Here is a 15075-nt window from a genome sequence, read left to right on the forward strand (position 1 = left end):
AGACCCAGAAAAGTAATACTCGGGTCTCGAAATGGACTGGACCTTGAAGATAGGGATATGGAAGTGATAGGGAATGTTTATTTAGACACGATCAGGTTATTTTCTTTGTTTTGTTGCTTGGTTAAACTTCTCTGTGCTAAATCCATGTGCCTCCCCCCTCCCATACACTGTAACCAAAGCTGAATCCCAAGGAAGCAATTCTCTGTGCTTTAATCTGTTTTTTCTCAGTTGCTCTGTAACACATAGCAACCAAGTCTTCTTTGCCAAGTGTATCTTTTGGTTTTGTTAATAAAATCTCCTTTTTAAGAATATTCTTGTGTCCTGGAAGGTAGCAGGAGGTGTGTGTGTGCGTGGCTAAGACTGCGAGGTCAGCTATCAGAGACTGCTGTTTGTTTTCTTTTTTTTCAACTCTCTTATGGTAAAAGAGCTTGCGGTACCGCTGTGGAAGAGGTTCCCAAGTGCTTTCTTCCTGGGTTCAAGAAGAAAGGGGGTTTTTTCACTTGGATGGGGGCAGCTACCTCCCAAAGTCAGGGACTCTGTGATCTTGGGGAGTTTTAAAAAGAGAAGGCAAAGTATTTTTAAGGTCTCTTGCGGGCCCCCACCTTCATTCTAAGTGCCAAAGTGGGGAACAGCTTTGACACCTACCAAACCCAGCTCCTCACCACCCTGCCCCCTCTGCAGGGACAAGAGAACACATGTGGCAGACAACAGTCTCGTTACCGAATGCAGGAGGGGTGGGCATTGAGGTTCCATGGTGAAGACGGTGGTAGAAAGAGCTACACAGAACAGAAAACAACAGAGCCGTTGGGTGCTGGCGAGAAGCTGCAGCAGAGAAGAAGGCCTCTCTCCCTAGATAGGTGAACAGTCTCCCAGGGCAGAGAACACTTGGCCGCAGCTGCTGCGAACAGAACTGGAGGGTGGACCAGCTACCTGGGAGAAGGGGGGGTGCGATGGGAGATGGGGATGCGAGAGACACGGAATCCCAATGGACTCATGGGAGGAGATGGGAGATGCTGTTGGGTTTGCCCGCCCAGCACATCCCCGGCGTCTCCGAGCCCTTACCTGGACGTCGCTGACTCGGGACGGCAGGCAGGTGACGAGACAGATGGGCAGGGAGCGGTAGTGCACTTCCGATTCACTGCCGATGGAGTTCCCTCGTTTCAGCCTGAAACTAACGAGAGCAGGCTCAGGTCACCACACAAGCACACGGCCCTCTGGGAAAACAGGGTCCAATGCCAGCCCAGCCGAGCCTTGTGCCACGCCCGCAGCCCGGAGAGGGGAGGGACCCCGACTAAATCCCCGCCCCCCCGCGACACAGGACACACGACTGCAAACTCACTCCAGCAGCCCCTTGAAGACGCCCATGCACCGGGCCAGAGTCACGGATGTGGCGGAGGCGGATCTGCAGTGCAAACCAAACAGAAAAGGAGGCGACGGATGAGCAACGCCCGGCTGGGAAAGGGACCTCAGGAACCACCGCCTGTGAGCCGGTCCTCCGGGCAACGCCCCCTTCTCCCAGCTGGTGCAGCACATCCCAGAGGAGAACGCCGCCCGCAAGCCCGACGCGGCCGAGAGGTCGGCTCAAGCTGCCGCTGGCAGCGGGTGTGGTGTGGGGGGTTGCGAAACCCTCACCTTTCCCAGCGGGGGCACAAGCTGGGACCCACTGAAGCCAATGGGAACTCTGCCCTGGATCTTGAGGGGCCAGGAGTTTCTCTCTCCTGCCTGGTTTTCTGACCTTTGGGGAGCCCAAGGGGGGAGCCAGACAACACAGGAGCAGGTTCCAGCTCTCTGGGAGCCAACCCAGTCATGCTCAACCCGCTCTGCGCCACGGCCTGTATTCCCATCACTGTCCCTCCCGTGGGCAGGCACTGGGAGTGGGGGCAGGAAAGGGGGGGCCGGGTTGTACCCATGGGGGTCTGCAGCTGGGGAACCAGTCTAGTCAGAAAGCCCCGAGCTCTGCTCCTGCAGCGAACGCCAGCCCGGATGGTGCTGCATGTCTGCTGTTAGGGATCAGGGCGAGGGGCATATTATCCCCCGTCGGCTGCTGTGGGTCTCACACCTTCCCCTGAACCAGCTGACACTGGCTTGGGCAGGACGGATGCTGGGGCTGGGCCAGTCCTCTGGCAGCTGTGTCTTGCCTCTCCCCTTTGGGATAACCTAGATTGAAGGGTCCTAGCACCAGGGCCTCACACTGCTCTTCTCTCTCTCCTCTTACTCACCCCATCTTGGCCATCCTGCCCATGGACCCTACCAAGGATCACGGGCCCCCAAGAGAGACCCATCGGAGCCAGAGACGGGACAGGCCCACTTGGCCACCAGCCATCGTCATCACATCATACAAGACGGAGAGCTTCAGAGGGGTAGCTGAGTTAAAGGAGCTGCGAGACTGTTGTTTTTTAAGTTTTTCCGACAAGATGAGGGTGGGAAGAGACCTCAGGAAGTCTTCTAGTCCAACCCCCTGCTCAAAGCGGGACCAGCCCCGACTAAATCAACCCAGCCAAGGCTTTCTCAACCTGGGCCTTAGAAACCTCCAGCATGGAGATTCCATCACCTCCTTCCAGGAGAATCAAAGCTGGACTTTCCGCTGCACTCGAGCAGAGCCTGCTTTTAAGTGTCGAGGAACTCACCACGGCAGACGTCCACCCTTAGCCAAAGCAGCTGGGACCCAAAAGGTTCCATTTCTAACCAGTTCACAGCCCAGCAAGAGGGAGTGTTGGACTCCTTCCCAGCTGGAGGGAATACTCCTGTGTTTTCCACACAGTTCAGTGTGTCTCTTCCGCAGGACCAGCCAAACAGCCCACCGGAGAGGACTGTGGTGCCGGAGAGGGAGGAGCTGGGCTGTTATTACTATTGACAGGGCAGCGGGCTGGAGAAAGGCCTGGTCTTTGCACTAGGGATGAACGAAGCTCTAGCGGTCTGAAGGCAGAATCCAGGCTGTTTGGATGGTTTTCCATGCCCAATCTAAGCCAAACCTCTCGGGTTGGAAATGCCTAGAGAACCGACTCTCCTACAAGGTTATCAACACTCTTTGTTCCCTGGCAAGGCGAGGGCTTTCTATAGCTGTCCCTGTCCCCCAGTTGTACAAAAGGGGGGAAACTGATTCAGAGTAAGGCAAAGGGACTTGACTAAGATCACAGAGCAAATCAGTGTCAGGACTAGAACGCCTGGCTCCCAGCTCTGTGATCTAACCAGCCTCCCTCACGAAAGCCGTGAGCCGGCTGGGGCAATGTGCTGAGCTCTGGCCACTGCATTCTCAGAGGAGCTGCCTGAAAAACAGCAGCCCCATTTCAGAAGAAAACAAGAGTGAATTCAGCATTTGGGATCCTGCAACATGGCTCAGGTTTGACTGGGGTTTTGGGAGGTGAAGGCTCAGGCCAGTTCTTGTTTGATCACAGACTTTTCTCCCACTTCCTCTCCCGCGCTGAGCGGGGACTGTCCCTTTCGGTTTAGTCCCTTCACTGCAGGTAGGGCTGCCAGAGGGTTGAAACAAAAATACCGAACACCGCCCCCCACCACAAAAAAAAAACACCAGGAAAAAATTCTGTTGAAGGGGAAAAAAAGAGGGGTAGACCAAAGTTGTTGAACATTGCTTCCCCTAGGTCTTTCGGCCGGCAGCCTTGGGGAACCAGGTAAACATGGGGGCTGGGCTCAGGGGGCTGGGGGTGTTGGGGGCCGGGGGTGGGGAGGCTGGGCGTTGAGTGTTTGTAGGGTTGCCAGGTGCCCGGCATTTTCGCTTCCCGGCTGGGAAAATTCAGAGAATACCAGACATCTCAGGTGTCCGGTATTCTCTGAATTTTTTTTACCGGACAGGAGGCGAAAATACCGGACTGTCCAGGTGAATACCGGACCCCTGGCAACCCTAACTGCAGGCTGGGGAAGAGGGAGTCTCCTCTTTCCCAAACACCCCACCGCCAGAGCGGCCCTTCCCCTCGCCCACCAGCTCACCGCTTTGGCCTTCTCCCTCCCAGGCCTGGAGGAGTCCGGAGCTGCGTCAGCGGGATGAGTAGATTCTCTCACTGGCTGCCCCACAGACACCGCTGAGCCTTACAAACCAGGCCAGGAACCTCCCTTAGATCCCCACTGCCTCAGACGCCCCTTTGGATCTCCAGGCATGGTTGAATACCCAGAGCCCATGCACAGTGAGGAAATCAATTTCCTTCACTTCCCACTAGCTAGAGCACCTAGCAGCTCGGCCATACACCAGCCACCCGTAACTCCTTGCGTGCATCTCTGGACATGGACGTTCTCTCTCTGCCACGACCCCACAGCACCCTCCTACCGGAAAGGCCTTTTCCACAGCTTCTTGCAGCCTTCCAGTTCTGCCAGCTCGCTGACGGGCACGTTCACCTCCGCTGGTTTCCCCTCGTCCGCTTCCCTGTGGGGAGAACGAAGCCACGCGTCAGCCTGGGGCCCTGCCAAGAGGGCTGGTGCGGGGATTGAAAGTTTTATCCCTTTTATATTTGTGCTTTGGTTTAATAATGTAGCAAAGTAAGGTAACATATTACCATTTTATTAAAGTAAGCCCTTTTGTTTTAAAGTTTAGTGAGTTTAGTAAGTAGAGAAACAGAGTTTTGGTATTGTGTCTATGTTAATGAGACTGGAGGGATGTTGAAGGCTGAAGTTTTAATGGTTTGATTTACAATGCCTCTTGCCTTGCCCAATATGAGATACTGGTGTTATGCTTTTCTTTGAGAGGCCTTGTAAAAGTGTTTACATGTGAAAGTGGTATGAATGTGTCGAGATAAAGGTGCAAAGGTAGAAGGAGGGGTTAGCGTGGGTGAAAACAGACTGATCGGCGTCAGAAGAACCATCAATAACTACCAAAGCGTACCCATAGCTAAGGAGTGATCGGGTTGGCAGATTGATGGCTAGCACCCCTAATAGACAATTGATTACAGGATGAACCTTTGGAGATGTTTTGGGAATGATTGACATCAACAAGTGTTGGATCATGCAAGCAAGGTAGTAACAAACTTCAACAGGCCTTTATTTAACAGAGGTGAAACCTCTTTACAAAGCTGCTGCTGCTCCCCTCTGTAGCTCTCACTCAGGCCTGGCCCATCTCCTCCCCCCTCCTTCCTGTTTCGTCCTGTGCGTCCAGATTCCCAACAGCCAGTGCTCCCAGTTCTAATAATTACAAGCAGCATCTAAAACATCACATTCCTTCCTCTCTTACGAAGCTCTCCCAATTATAAAATAAATGTTGTTCTAATCACAGCAACAATATGGAACAAAACACTAGACTGTTAGCAGAAATATGACACTGAAAACACTGTAAATATGACATAACATAGTCTCTAGTCCAGACTGGTGGTTGTCTAGGTCTGACAGACCGTCTCTCAAACCCCGGTTCCAGTGCAATGTCTTGCTGTGTCGGTGCTACAGTGAAGTCATACACTGTAGGCTGGGTGTTGGCATCATCTTCTCTTGGTGCACTGGCAGGTGCAAGATAAGAAGCATTCCATACCCGCCCATCAGAAAATCGATAGGTGTAAGGTCCTTTCTTCTCTATGATTTGAAGAGGAGATGTGAATTTATGGTCCCTGTTGTGTAAAATTCCAGGTTTTCTTACTCTAACGAAGGAACCACACTCAAACTTAGGTTCCTTAGCACCCCGCCGTTTGTCTGTGAAAGCTTTATACTTTGCTTGCTTCTGTTCAACTGTTTTTCCTCACAGCATCCTCATTTGGTGCATCAGATCTTGTCTTTAACAATCCAGCAATGTTCAGTTTAGTATTCATCTGTTTTCCATGCAGTAACTCTGCACGTGATCTTTGCGTTGTGGCATGTCGTGTAGCCTGTAAGCTTGCAAGAAATCAGTAGTGAAGGGTATCCAAGAGTGCCCTTCCAGTTTAGCTGTTTGCAAACTCTCTTTCAAACTTCTGTTAAACCTTTCGATTTCCCCATTGGCATGAGGGTAATACAGGGATGATCTTCTATGTAAAATGTTTCTCTCTGCTAAAAAAAGTTTCAAATTCCACGGAAGTAAATTGACTACCATTGTCTGAAACCAGTTCTTTGGGGTTACATTCCCCGCTAAAAACTGTAGCGAGGAACTTAATTACTGTAGCAGAAGAAATGTGCGATGTAAACGCCACTTCAGGCCATTTACTGAAATAGTCTATTTAAGTGATGGCATAACGACAGTCTACTGGAGCAGTATCAAAGGGTATGTCTACACTACAAAGTTAATTCAAACTAACAGCCGTTAGTTCAAATTAACTTTGATAGGCGCTACACATACAAACCGCTAGTTCAAACTTAATTTGAACTAGTGGAGTGCTTAATTCGAACTAGGTAAACCTCATTCAACGAGGACTAACGCCTAGTTCGAATTAAGTAGTTCGAATTAAGGGCTGTGTAGCCACTTAATTCGAACTAGTGGGAGGCTAGCCCTTCCCAGCATGCCCTGGTGGCCACTCTGGGCACAACCAGGGAAACTCTTCTGCCCCCCTCCCAGCCCCGGAGCCCTTAAAGGGGCACGGTTTGGCTACGGTGCTTGTAACAGGTGCAAGCCTGCCAGCACCCAGCCAGCAGACCCTGTACCTGGCACGACATGAGCCAGCCACCCTCTGCCACCCAGCCCTCCGCCTCTTCCTGGGACCAAGCTGGCAGCTCCCAGGAGCCTGCCCGGGGCCGCAAGAGGCGGGCGCCCGCCTGGTCTAGTGAGGAAATCGTGGACCTCATCGAGGTTTGGGAGGAGGCCTCCAACGTTCACGACCTCCACACTAGGCACAGGAAAGTGGCCATCTAGGGCAGGATAGCTGCCAGCCTGGCCACCAAAGGCCACATGCAAACCCAGGAGCAGGTTTGCATGAAAATCAAGGTGATCCAGTGAGACCCCCGACCCTGAGCCCTGAGCTTAGAACATAAGAACGGCCATACTGGGTCAGATCAAAGGTCCATGTAGCCCAGTAGCCTGTCTGCCAACAGCGGCCAACACCAGCTACCCCAGAGGGGATGGACCGAAGACAATGACCAAGCCATTTGTCTCCTGCCATCCATCTCCAGCCTTCCACAAACAGAGGCCAGGGACACCATTTCTACCCTCTGGCTAATAGCACTCCATGGACCTAACCTCCATGACTTTATCTAACTTTTCTTTAAACTCTGTTTTAGTTCTAGCCTTCACAGCCTCCTGCAGCAAGGAGTTCCACTGGTTGACTATTTGCTTTGTGAAGAAGAACTTTCTGTTATTAGTTTGAAGCCTGCTACCCATTCATTTCATTTGGTGTCCTCTAGTCCTTCTATTATGGGAACTAATAAGTAACTTTTCTTTATGCACCCTCTCCACACCACTCATGCTTTTATAGACCTCTATTATATCCCCCCTCAGTCTCCTCTTTTTTAAGCTGAAAAGTCCCCGTCTTTTTAGCCTCTCTTCATATGGGACCTGTTCCAAACACCTAATCATTTTAGTTGCTCTTTTCTGAACCCTTTCCAAGGCCAAAACATCTCTTTTGAGGTGAGGAGACCACATCTGTACACAGTACTGAAGATATGGCATACTATAGTTTTATACTTCCCCTCCTCCTCCTTCCCCTGGCTTCCCCCTTCCAGGTTTCCCCTCCCCTCTCCCACCTCCTTTTCCCAGTCTCCCCAGAGGTTAATCCCCCCCCCCCCAGTTTTGTTAAATAAAGAGAGTTTCTATTTTTGAACACACATGTCCTTTATTTTTTACATCAGGAAGGGGGGGCTAAGGAGGGGTAAGTGGAAGGAGGTGAGGGAGGAATGGGGCACGAGCCCCCGATGGGGAGGACTGGGGTGGCTCTACGGGCTCCTCAGGGTGGAAGCTCTCCTGCAGGGTCTCCTGGATCCTGACAGCCCCCCGATTGACACCCTCCCCCCCCCCCGGATGGCAGCCTGCGGTAAGTGCAGCCGGGCTGATGGCCGAGTGCTGTGATGTGCCGAGTGTGGGCACTCAGGGCACTCCAAGTCAGGACTGCTTTGCTGTCCCTCATCGAGGTAGACAAGCAAGCGGGGAACCCTGAGAACTGTCTGTCTGGGGTGGGGGTCGGGTCCCTTTAAGCACAGCCCTCGGCTAGCCTGAGACAGCAGCTCCACGCTCTAAGTCCTAACCTGATGCCCTGCCGGCACATGTTCGGCCAACCTTAACTTCGGTTCAGGGTCCACTCAATGTGGACATGCTAGTTGGAATTAGAAAAATGCTAATTCAAATTAGTTTTTAGGTCTAGATACACTAGTTTGAATTAGCTTAGTATGAATTAACTAATTCGAATTAAGTTAGTTCGAATTAGTGCTGTAGTGTAGACATACCCAAAGGGTCCTACGATGTCAATCGCAACTTTTTCCCATGCAGAATCTGGAAGAGTAACAGGCTGTAACGGTGGGGTACATGTCACTGCTGTCTGATCATGCATTTGGCAAGTGACATAGGATTTTATGATTGCTTCAGTGTGGGAGTCCATCCCTGGCCACCAATACAGATCTCGTAGTCGTTGTTTGGTTCTGACGATACCTTGATGCGTATCGTGTGCCAGGGGTATGAGTTTTGGCTGTAATTCTTCTGGCACAAGTAGCCAGTGAGTACTGCGTAGCACACAGCCATTAAGCAAAGAAAGTTCATCCCAAATTCTAAAATAAGGCAGCAAAACTGGGTCAAGGTTTTTAGGGTTTGAAGGATAAAACTTAACTGTTGTCAATATGACCCCTGCTGTTAAAGTCTGGTCTTTGTAAAGAGGTACATGCTTGAACACAGGTATACAAAAGGAGGGGACAGGTGAAACTGGTTTGAACCTGTTGTAAGGCCTGCAGAAGGAATGTGAGGGGACAAATGATGATTGGAGGGAATTTGGTGCAAAGGGGCATGACCTGTATATGCATGCAATTGTAAGTGGTCAGTAAAAGGGGGGTAATTACCATGTAAGAAAGTACAAAAGACCTTGCCTTTTGTTTGGGCATTTGCAGAAACTTTTTTTCTCCTGAGTATCCTGGAGGTTTTTGCCCTGGAATGCATTCCTGAATAAAGCTGGTTGCTTAAGAAGGGTGTCTGGAATTGATTTGGTAGGGGTTTTGGGCCCCCATCCGAACCCTCGGATTAAATTCTCCATCAGGTTACTGGGCCATCTCTTTGTCAGAAATTCCCATAGCTTTTGTTGAATTGGACCTGCTGAACAAGCAGCTTGGAATTGCTCTCTTGTTACTGCAGTAAGAGTGCTTGTAATAAGTGCAACTGCTTCATCCTCATACTCCGGTGGACCATCTGGTGAAGACACAGGCAGGCGAGAAAGGCAATCAGCAATCACATTTTGGTTTCCAGGCTTATATTCCAGTTCATAATTGAAAGAGAGTAGTCTTGCAGACCATCTAGCAATACGATTCCCCGCTCTTCTCAGTGCTTTTGTGGTTAGCAATGTCAAAGGGCTGTGGTCTGGGTGCAACTTAAATGTGCAGCCCCACAGGTAAGTTCTCCATTTTTCAGTAGCCCAGACGCAAGCAAGTGCTTCTTTTTCAACCGTAGAATATTTTCTCTCAGCACCACTTAGTGTCCTTGAAGCAAATGCAACAGTCCTCTCTGTGTCCTCGTGAAGTTGTGTGAGGACAGCCCCAAGTCCATAATCAGAAGCATCAGTAGTTAAAATTGTGGGCAATGCAGGACTGAATAGTGCAAGTACTGGACTATGTACAATCAAGTTTTTCACAGTTTCCAAACTAGCTTGTGCATCCCTTGTCCACACCAACATTGAACTTCTTCGTAGTAATTCTCATAACGGTTCAATGATAGAAGCATAATTGGGAATGAATTTTGCATACCAGGAGGTTAGACCCAAGAAGGAACGTAAGGTTTGCAAATCTGATGGAGAAGGAGCACTTGAAATTGCTAGGATATGATCTGGATCAGGTTTTAGTCCAGTCGATGAAACTGTATGCCCCAGAAAGGAGAGTTCTGTTTGTTTAAATTTACATTTAGACATATTGAGCTTGAGGCCTGTTGTGCTGATGTAGTTTAGTGCAGATTGCAGATTATTGTCATGCTCCTCAGAAGTATTGCCAAACACGATACTATCATCCAGATAGCACTGAACTCCATGTTGATTCTTCAGAATCAATGACATCATTTTTTGGAAGGCCCTTGGGGCAGATGCAAGACCGTATGGAACCCGTTTAAAACGAAATAGTCCCTCATGTGTAATGAATGCGGTGAGGTCTCTGCTCTCTTCATGCAACATAACCTGGTGGTACGCGCTCTGCAAGTCAAGAGTAGAAAACATCTTTGCTCCACGGAGTTCTGCAAATACTTCTTCAATGTGAGGAAGAGGGTGGCTGTCAATCACAATAGCTTTATTTGGCTCCCTTCAGTCCACACAAAGGCGAATGCCTCCATCCTTCTTCTGTGTCACTACTATAGGTGAAACCCATTCAGAGGAGTCAATCTCTTCAATAATGTCTTTTTGAACAAGTTTTTTATGTTCCTCTGACACAGCTTCCCTGACTGAAAATGGTAAGCACCGTAACTTCTGCATCACATTATGTCGCATTTTAACTTTATGCACAAACCCAAAAGCACAGCCAAGTTTCTCCTCAACCTGGTCTTGGGTCCCAGCTGAAACTAGTGTGTGTTCTGCAAGAGTGCTTTGCTGAGCAAGATCAATTCGTCCATTAACTACCCTGAGGTTTAAAGTAGCCAATAAATCTCTGCCAAGGATAGGAGTGCCTTTGTGGACAATGTAGAACTCTGCATTTACACAGCAATCACCAATAGTCACTGGTGCTGGCAGGCAGCCATGTACTGGAATTTGGTTTTTCAAATAGCACACCAAGTGAAGTTTGGGTTCAGTAAGAGGCACATCTTTAAAGTAATGCAAATAGATAGAATCAGGTAGTATAGATACTGATGAACCAGTGTCCAACGGAAAAGTTTTCCATTAAAAGCATTTTCGGAAAAGCGTGTCTAGATTGGCAGGACGCTTTTCTGCAAAAGCACTTTTTGCGGAAAAGCATCCGTGGCCAATCTAGACGCACTTTTCCGCAAAAAAGCCCCGATCACCATTTTCGTGATTGGAGCTTTTTTGCAGAAAACAAATCTCTGCTGTCTACATTGGCCCTTTTGCGCAAAAGTTTTTCAGAAAAAGACTTTTGCCCGAACGGGAGCACCATAGTATTTCCATGAGATCGTCTTACATGAGATCGTCAGTGCTTTTGCAGAAATTCAAGCAGCCAGTGTAGACCGCTGGCAAGTTTTTCCGGAAAAGTGGCTGCTTTTCCGGAAAAAGTGGCCAGTCTAGACACAGCCTAGCTGAATAGGATGTGATTTGCCTGAGGGTGTGGCAGAAACATTTACAGTGCATCTTATCTGTTCTGGAATACATGCAGAAGTGACTTGTCCACACTCAGCACAATAACATCTGGTATTGTAACTGCATCCACCTGTTGATTGGACTGGCTACTGCAGCATACCTTAGCAAAATGCCCAATCTTTTTGCAATAATTGCCCTGAGCTTCTTTTGCAGGACATCTTGTGTAGCTTGCAAGCTTTTGTGGGGATCCACAGTGAAAGCATGCTTTTGCTGTGCTTTGAAGTTGCTGATTCTGGGTTTTTTTCATTAGTTTTCCCCTTGTGATTGTTTGTCTGCAACAATAGTGGACTTTTCTGCAAAGGAGTCACAGCCTGGACTGGGCCTCCTGTATCCATGCTCATTATTTTGGCCTCTGCTATAGCTGACTCAATCTGGGTAGCAATGGTTATTGCTTTTGCCAGGGTGAGTTGTGGTTCTAGAAGCAAGCGTTCTCTTACACCAAGCATGGTTGTTTTCTCAATGAGCTGGTCTCTAATCATCTCATCTGCCATATTCCTAAAGTCACAAGTAACAATCAGACTCCTCAGAGAAGCAACATACTGCATTATAGTCTCCCCTGGTTCCTGCTCACGCTGGCGATATCTATAGCGATTAGCTACTACAGTCACTTTTGGCACAAAAAGTTCTTTAAAGCAGTGAGTGCAGTCTCATATTTATCATGTGCAAGGGGAAAAGTGTAAAATATACACTTCCCTTCTGCTCCAAGGCAGTGGATTAGCAGAGCAGGCTTTCTTATTTCAGAAATCTCTGTAGCACTGATTACAAGCAGATAAGTCTCAAACATATGGATCCAGGCAGTAAAAGCAATTGGAGGCTCACCTGGGCTTTGCAGAAAGGGTGCAGGTGGGTTCAGAGGCAGAAGATCCATCCTCGTCGCCAAAATGTTGTATCATGCAAACAAGGTAGTAACAAACTTCAACAGGCCTTTATTTACCAAAGGTGAAACCTCTTCACAAAGCTGCTGCTGCTCCCCTCTGTAGCTCTCACTCAGGCCTGGCCCATCTCCTCCCCCCTCCTTCCTGTTTCGTCCTGTGCGTCCAGATTCCCAACAGCCAGCGCTTCCAATTCTAATAATTACAAGCAACATCTACAACACCACCACAAGATAACACGCCGGTCACAGTCTGACACAGCAGAATCCATAGACTTCAACAGAGAAAAGGATTCTAAAAGCAGGGTGCTTTGCTATGGAACTTTAGGTTCATCTTGCCACCAACTCCAGGAGAGCATCAGATCGCGACCGACAAAAGGCCCAGCTCTCCCCCTGTGATCGATCTGGCTGGCCACTAGATTGATCCAGACTCTGCACTGGTAACTATAACATCATCTGGCGGGACTGTGCGTGCATGGTGTTTGTGTGGGTGGGTGATTGAAAAGCATATGCTACTGCTGTATTCTCCATAAATGCGACGTACTGCCTTTTCCCCTATAAAAGATCCCGTGTGCTTTGTTTAAGCACCACACTGGGTAACCAAAGCTTCCCTGAGGCCTTGTCTGCAGGCGGGTTTTGGCCCCCGCCGACTCGCTCGGTTTAGAACCTGGTGCCGTGACCGTGGCACCAGGCGGGCACAGAGGTGGTTGGCCCAGGACAACGGGGTGTAACGTAGCAGAGCTTGTACCCCTAAGCGTCCTGAGATGCAGGCTACCGTCAGAGCCACCTTTCTACCACGAGACCTGTGCCCCCACACGGGCCTCGGCTGGCACTGCTGGCGTAGGAATGCCAGTGCGAAGAACAGCGGCGCAGGAACTGCTTCTTGGGGAGGGGTCCAGAGCTGCACCCCCCATTTAGACTTGCTGAGATCAGGCTGCCAGCTCTCCCAGACCGGATGGACCAGACTTCATTGTTGCAAACAGCATCGGGTCCGTCCAGTCCGGGAGAGCTGCAACCCTCATTACCCAGGCTGGGGCCATAGCTTAGGAAGCCATGGCGGTAGGACCTCAAGGACCAGCAGGACTGGGGGGGCTGACAAAATGTGTGGGGTCGGCAGGACTTGTGGGGATTGCCGGGAGGCTAGGACCTGGGGCTGGAGAAGCTGGCAGCGGGACTATCCCCCAAGGTGCGGGGAAGCCGAGTGTGAAACTTGGGGTCAGGACAGGAGCTCAGGAGAATCAGCTGCAAGCAGCAGGCGTGCTCCAGGAGGAGGCAGGGGAGGGCGCTGGTTGCTAACGGCACTCAGGGAAAAGACAACTGCTGGGGAACCTTTGCGAGGGCGACACCCACAGCCCGAGACTTGTCGCTCTTCAGCCCTAGCCCAGCCACTTGGAGCCACGCTGGAGCCATACTCGAGCCACACGGTCACTCACGTGACAGGCCTCCCTGGGGGCATGCTATGGCCCCTTTGCCCAGCGTCCCCACCTCTCAGCAGCCCTGCTGGGAACCCCGGCCACGCGCAGGCCTGCCCCACCACCTGGACCCCGCAACTCACACATCAATGCTGACTGTCCTCTTCGTCGCCTTCTTCAGCTCCCGGCACAGCCTGGCCTGCTTCACCCTGCGGGGACAGCGCCCAGCATGAGGGGGCCGCGAGACACGGCTGCTTCCCAGCCGCCTGCCCCTTGCCCGGCTGCGCCTAGAGACGGAGCAGCTGCCCCAGGCCAAGCAAAGGCAGGAGGCTCGTAGGGGACACAGCCAGGGCTGGAGAACGCACGGGTAAGGACAGCTGCCTCCAGCCTACGCTAGTGCCGGACCCAGGGAAGGAAAAATGCTCCATATCCCACTGTAGGTTACAGCTGGGCTCATGAGTGTCTATTTGTGCCATATTTGGTACACGTGTTGGGGGAGGGGAGTGTGTACACACACACACACACACACACACACACACCCCCCTCAGCCGGCAGCTCCAAAACTAAGAACAGCCAGACTGGGTCAGACCAAGGGTCCGACTAGCCCTGAATCCCGTCTTCCGACAGAGGCCAATCCCATGTGCCCCAGAGGATCATCACGTGATCCCTCCCCTGTCATCCTTTCCCAGCTACCCTGCCCATCCTGGCTCCTAGCTACCGATGGGCCTACCCTCCACAGACTGATCTAGTCACCTTTAGAACCCAGTTATAGTTTTGGCCTTCTCCACAGCCCCGGCAGTGGGCTGCACGGCCTGACTGGGCCTCGCAGCACTCTACTGTGTGAACTAGAGACCTCCCTTTTTCTGGGGATATCACTGCGGCTTATGTCCACTTCATAGGAAAGCAACACAGCTGGTGGCTGGCAGGGTGTAAACCCTCACCACGGGCAACAGAACAAGCCCAATTCCGTCAGCAGAGGGAGCTGAACTCAAGAGGCAGAATGGCACTGGCCTGAGACATGGGAACCTTTGGGGCAAGGCCTTGCTCTGCCACCGCCCGCCCGTGTGACCTTGGGACAGTCACTTAACTACCCCGTGCCTCAGTTCCCCTATCTATACAACAGGAATAAGGCCCTGCCTCCCAGGTAGCCAAGAGCATAAGGTCATTACAGACTGGGAGGCGCTTGGGTGATGGGGCCAGTAGCAGAGCCACTAAACAGCCAGTCCGGGGCACGCTCATGGCACACTGATACCAGCTGCGACATCCTGCCCAAGAGCTCCCACTGGCCTGAGCGAGTGATTCCCCCCTTGCAGCACAGCGGGGGCCAGTCAATGTCCCCCTGCTCCAGGACTCTGATCTGGCACTCCAGGGGCAGGCAGAGCCTTGTGTGTTCTCTGCTTTGCCCCCCTCTCCTGCTCCAATTCCCCCCTTGCAGTACAGGAGGGCTGGCCAACATTCCCTTCCCTCTGCAGCT

At 51.0% G+C, this 15075-nt stretch overlaps 1 protein-coding gene across 1 annotated transcript in view; it reads right to left on the minus strand.

Annotated features, from left to right (window-relative positions):
- ATG16L2 (autophagy related 16 like 2) overlaps nt 1-15075 on the minus strand; it is a 53860-nt gene that overhangs the window by 20649 nt on the left and 18136 nt on the right. Inside the window, exons 6-9 of the mRNA XM_075919626.1 lie at nt 13745-13810; nt 4280-4375; nt 1340-1402; nt 1063-1171 (exon numbers count right to left, since the gene is read on the minus strand). Coding sequence (XP_075775741.1) covers nt 1063-1171; nt 1340-1402; nt 4280-4375; nt 13745-13810 — 334 coding nt within the window. The remainder of the gene's footprint in view (nt 1-1062; nt 1172-1339; nt 1403-4279; nt 4376-13744; nt 13811-15075) is intronic.

Source organism: Pelodiscus sinensis, chromosome 1 (genome assembly GCF_049634645.1).
Source record: "Pelodiscus sinensis isolate JC-2024 chromosome 1, ASM4963464v1, whole genome shotgun sequence".
Lineage (NCBI taxonomy): Eukaryota > Metazoa > Chordata > Testudines > Trionychidae > Pelodiscus > Pelodiscus sinensis.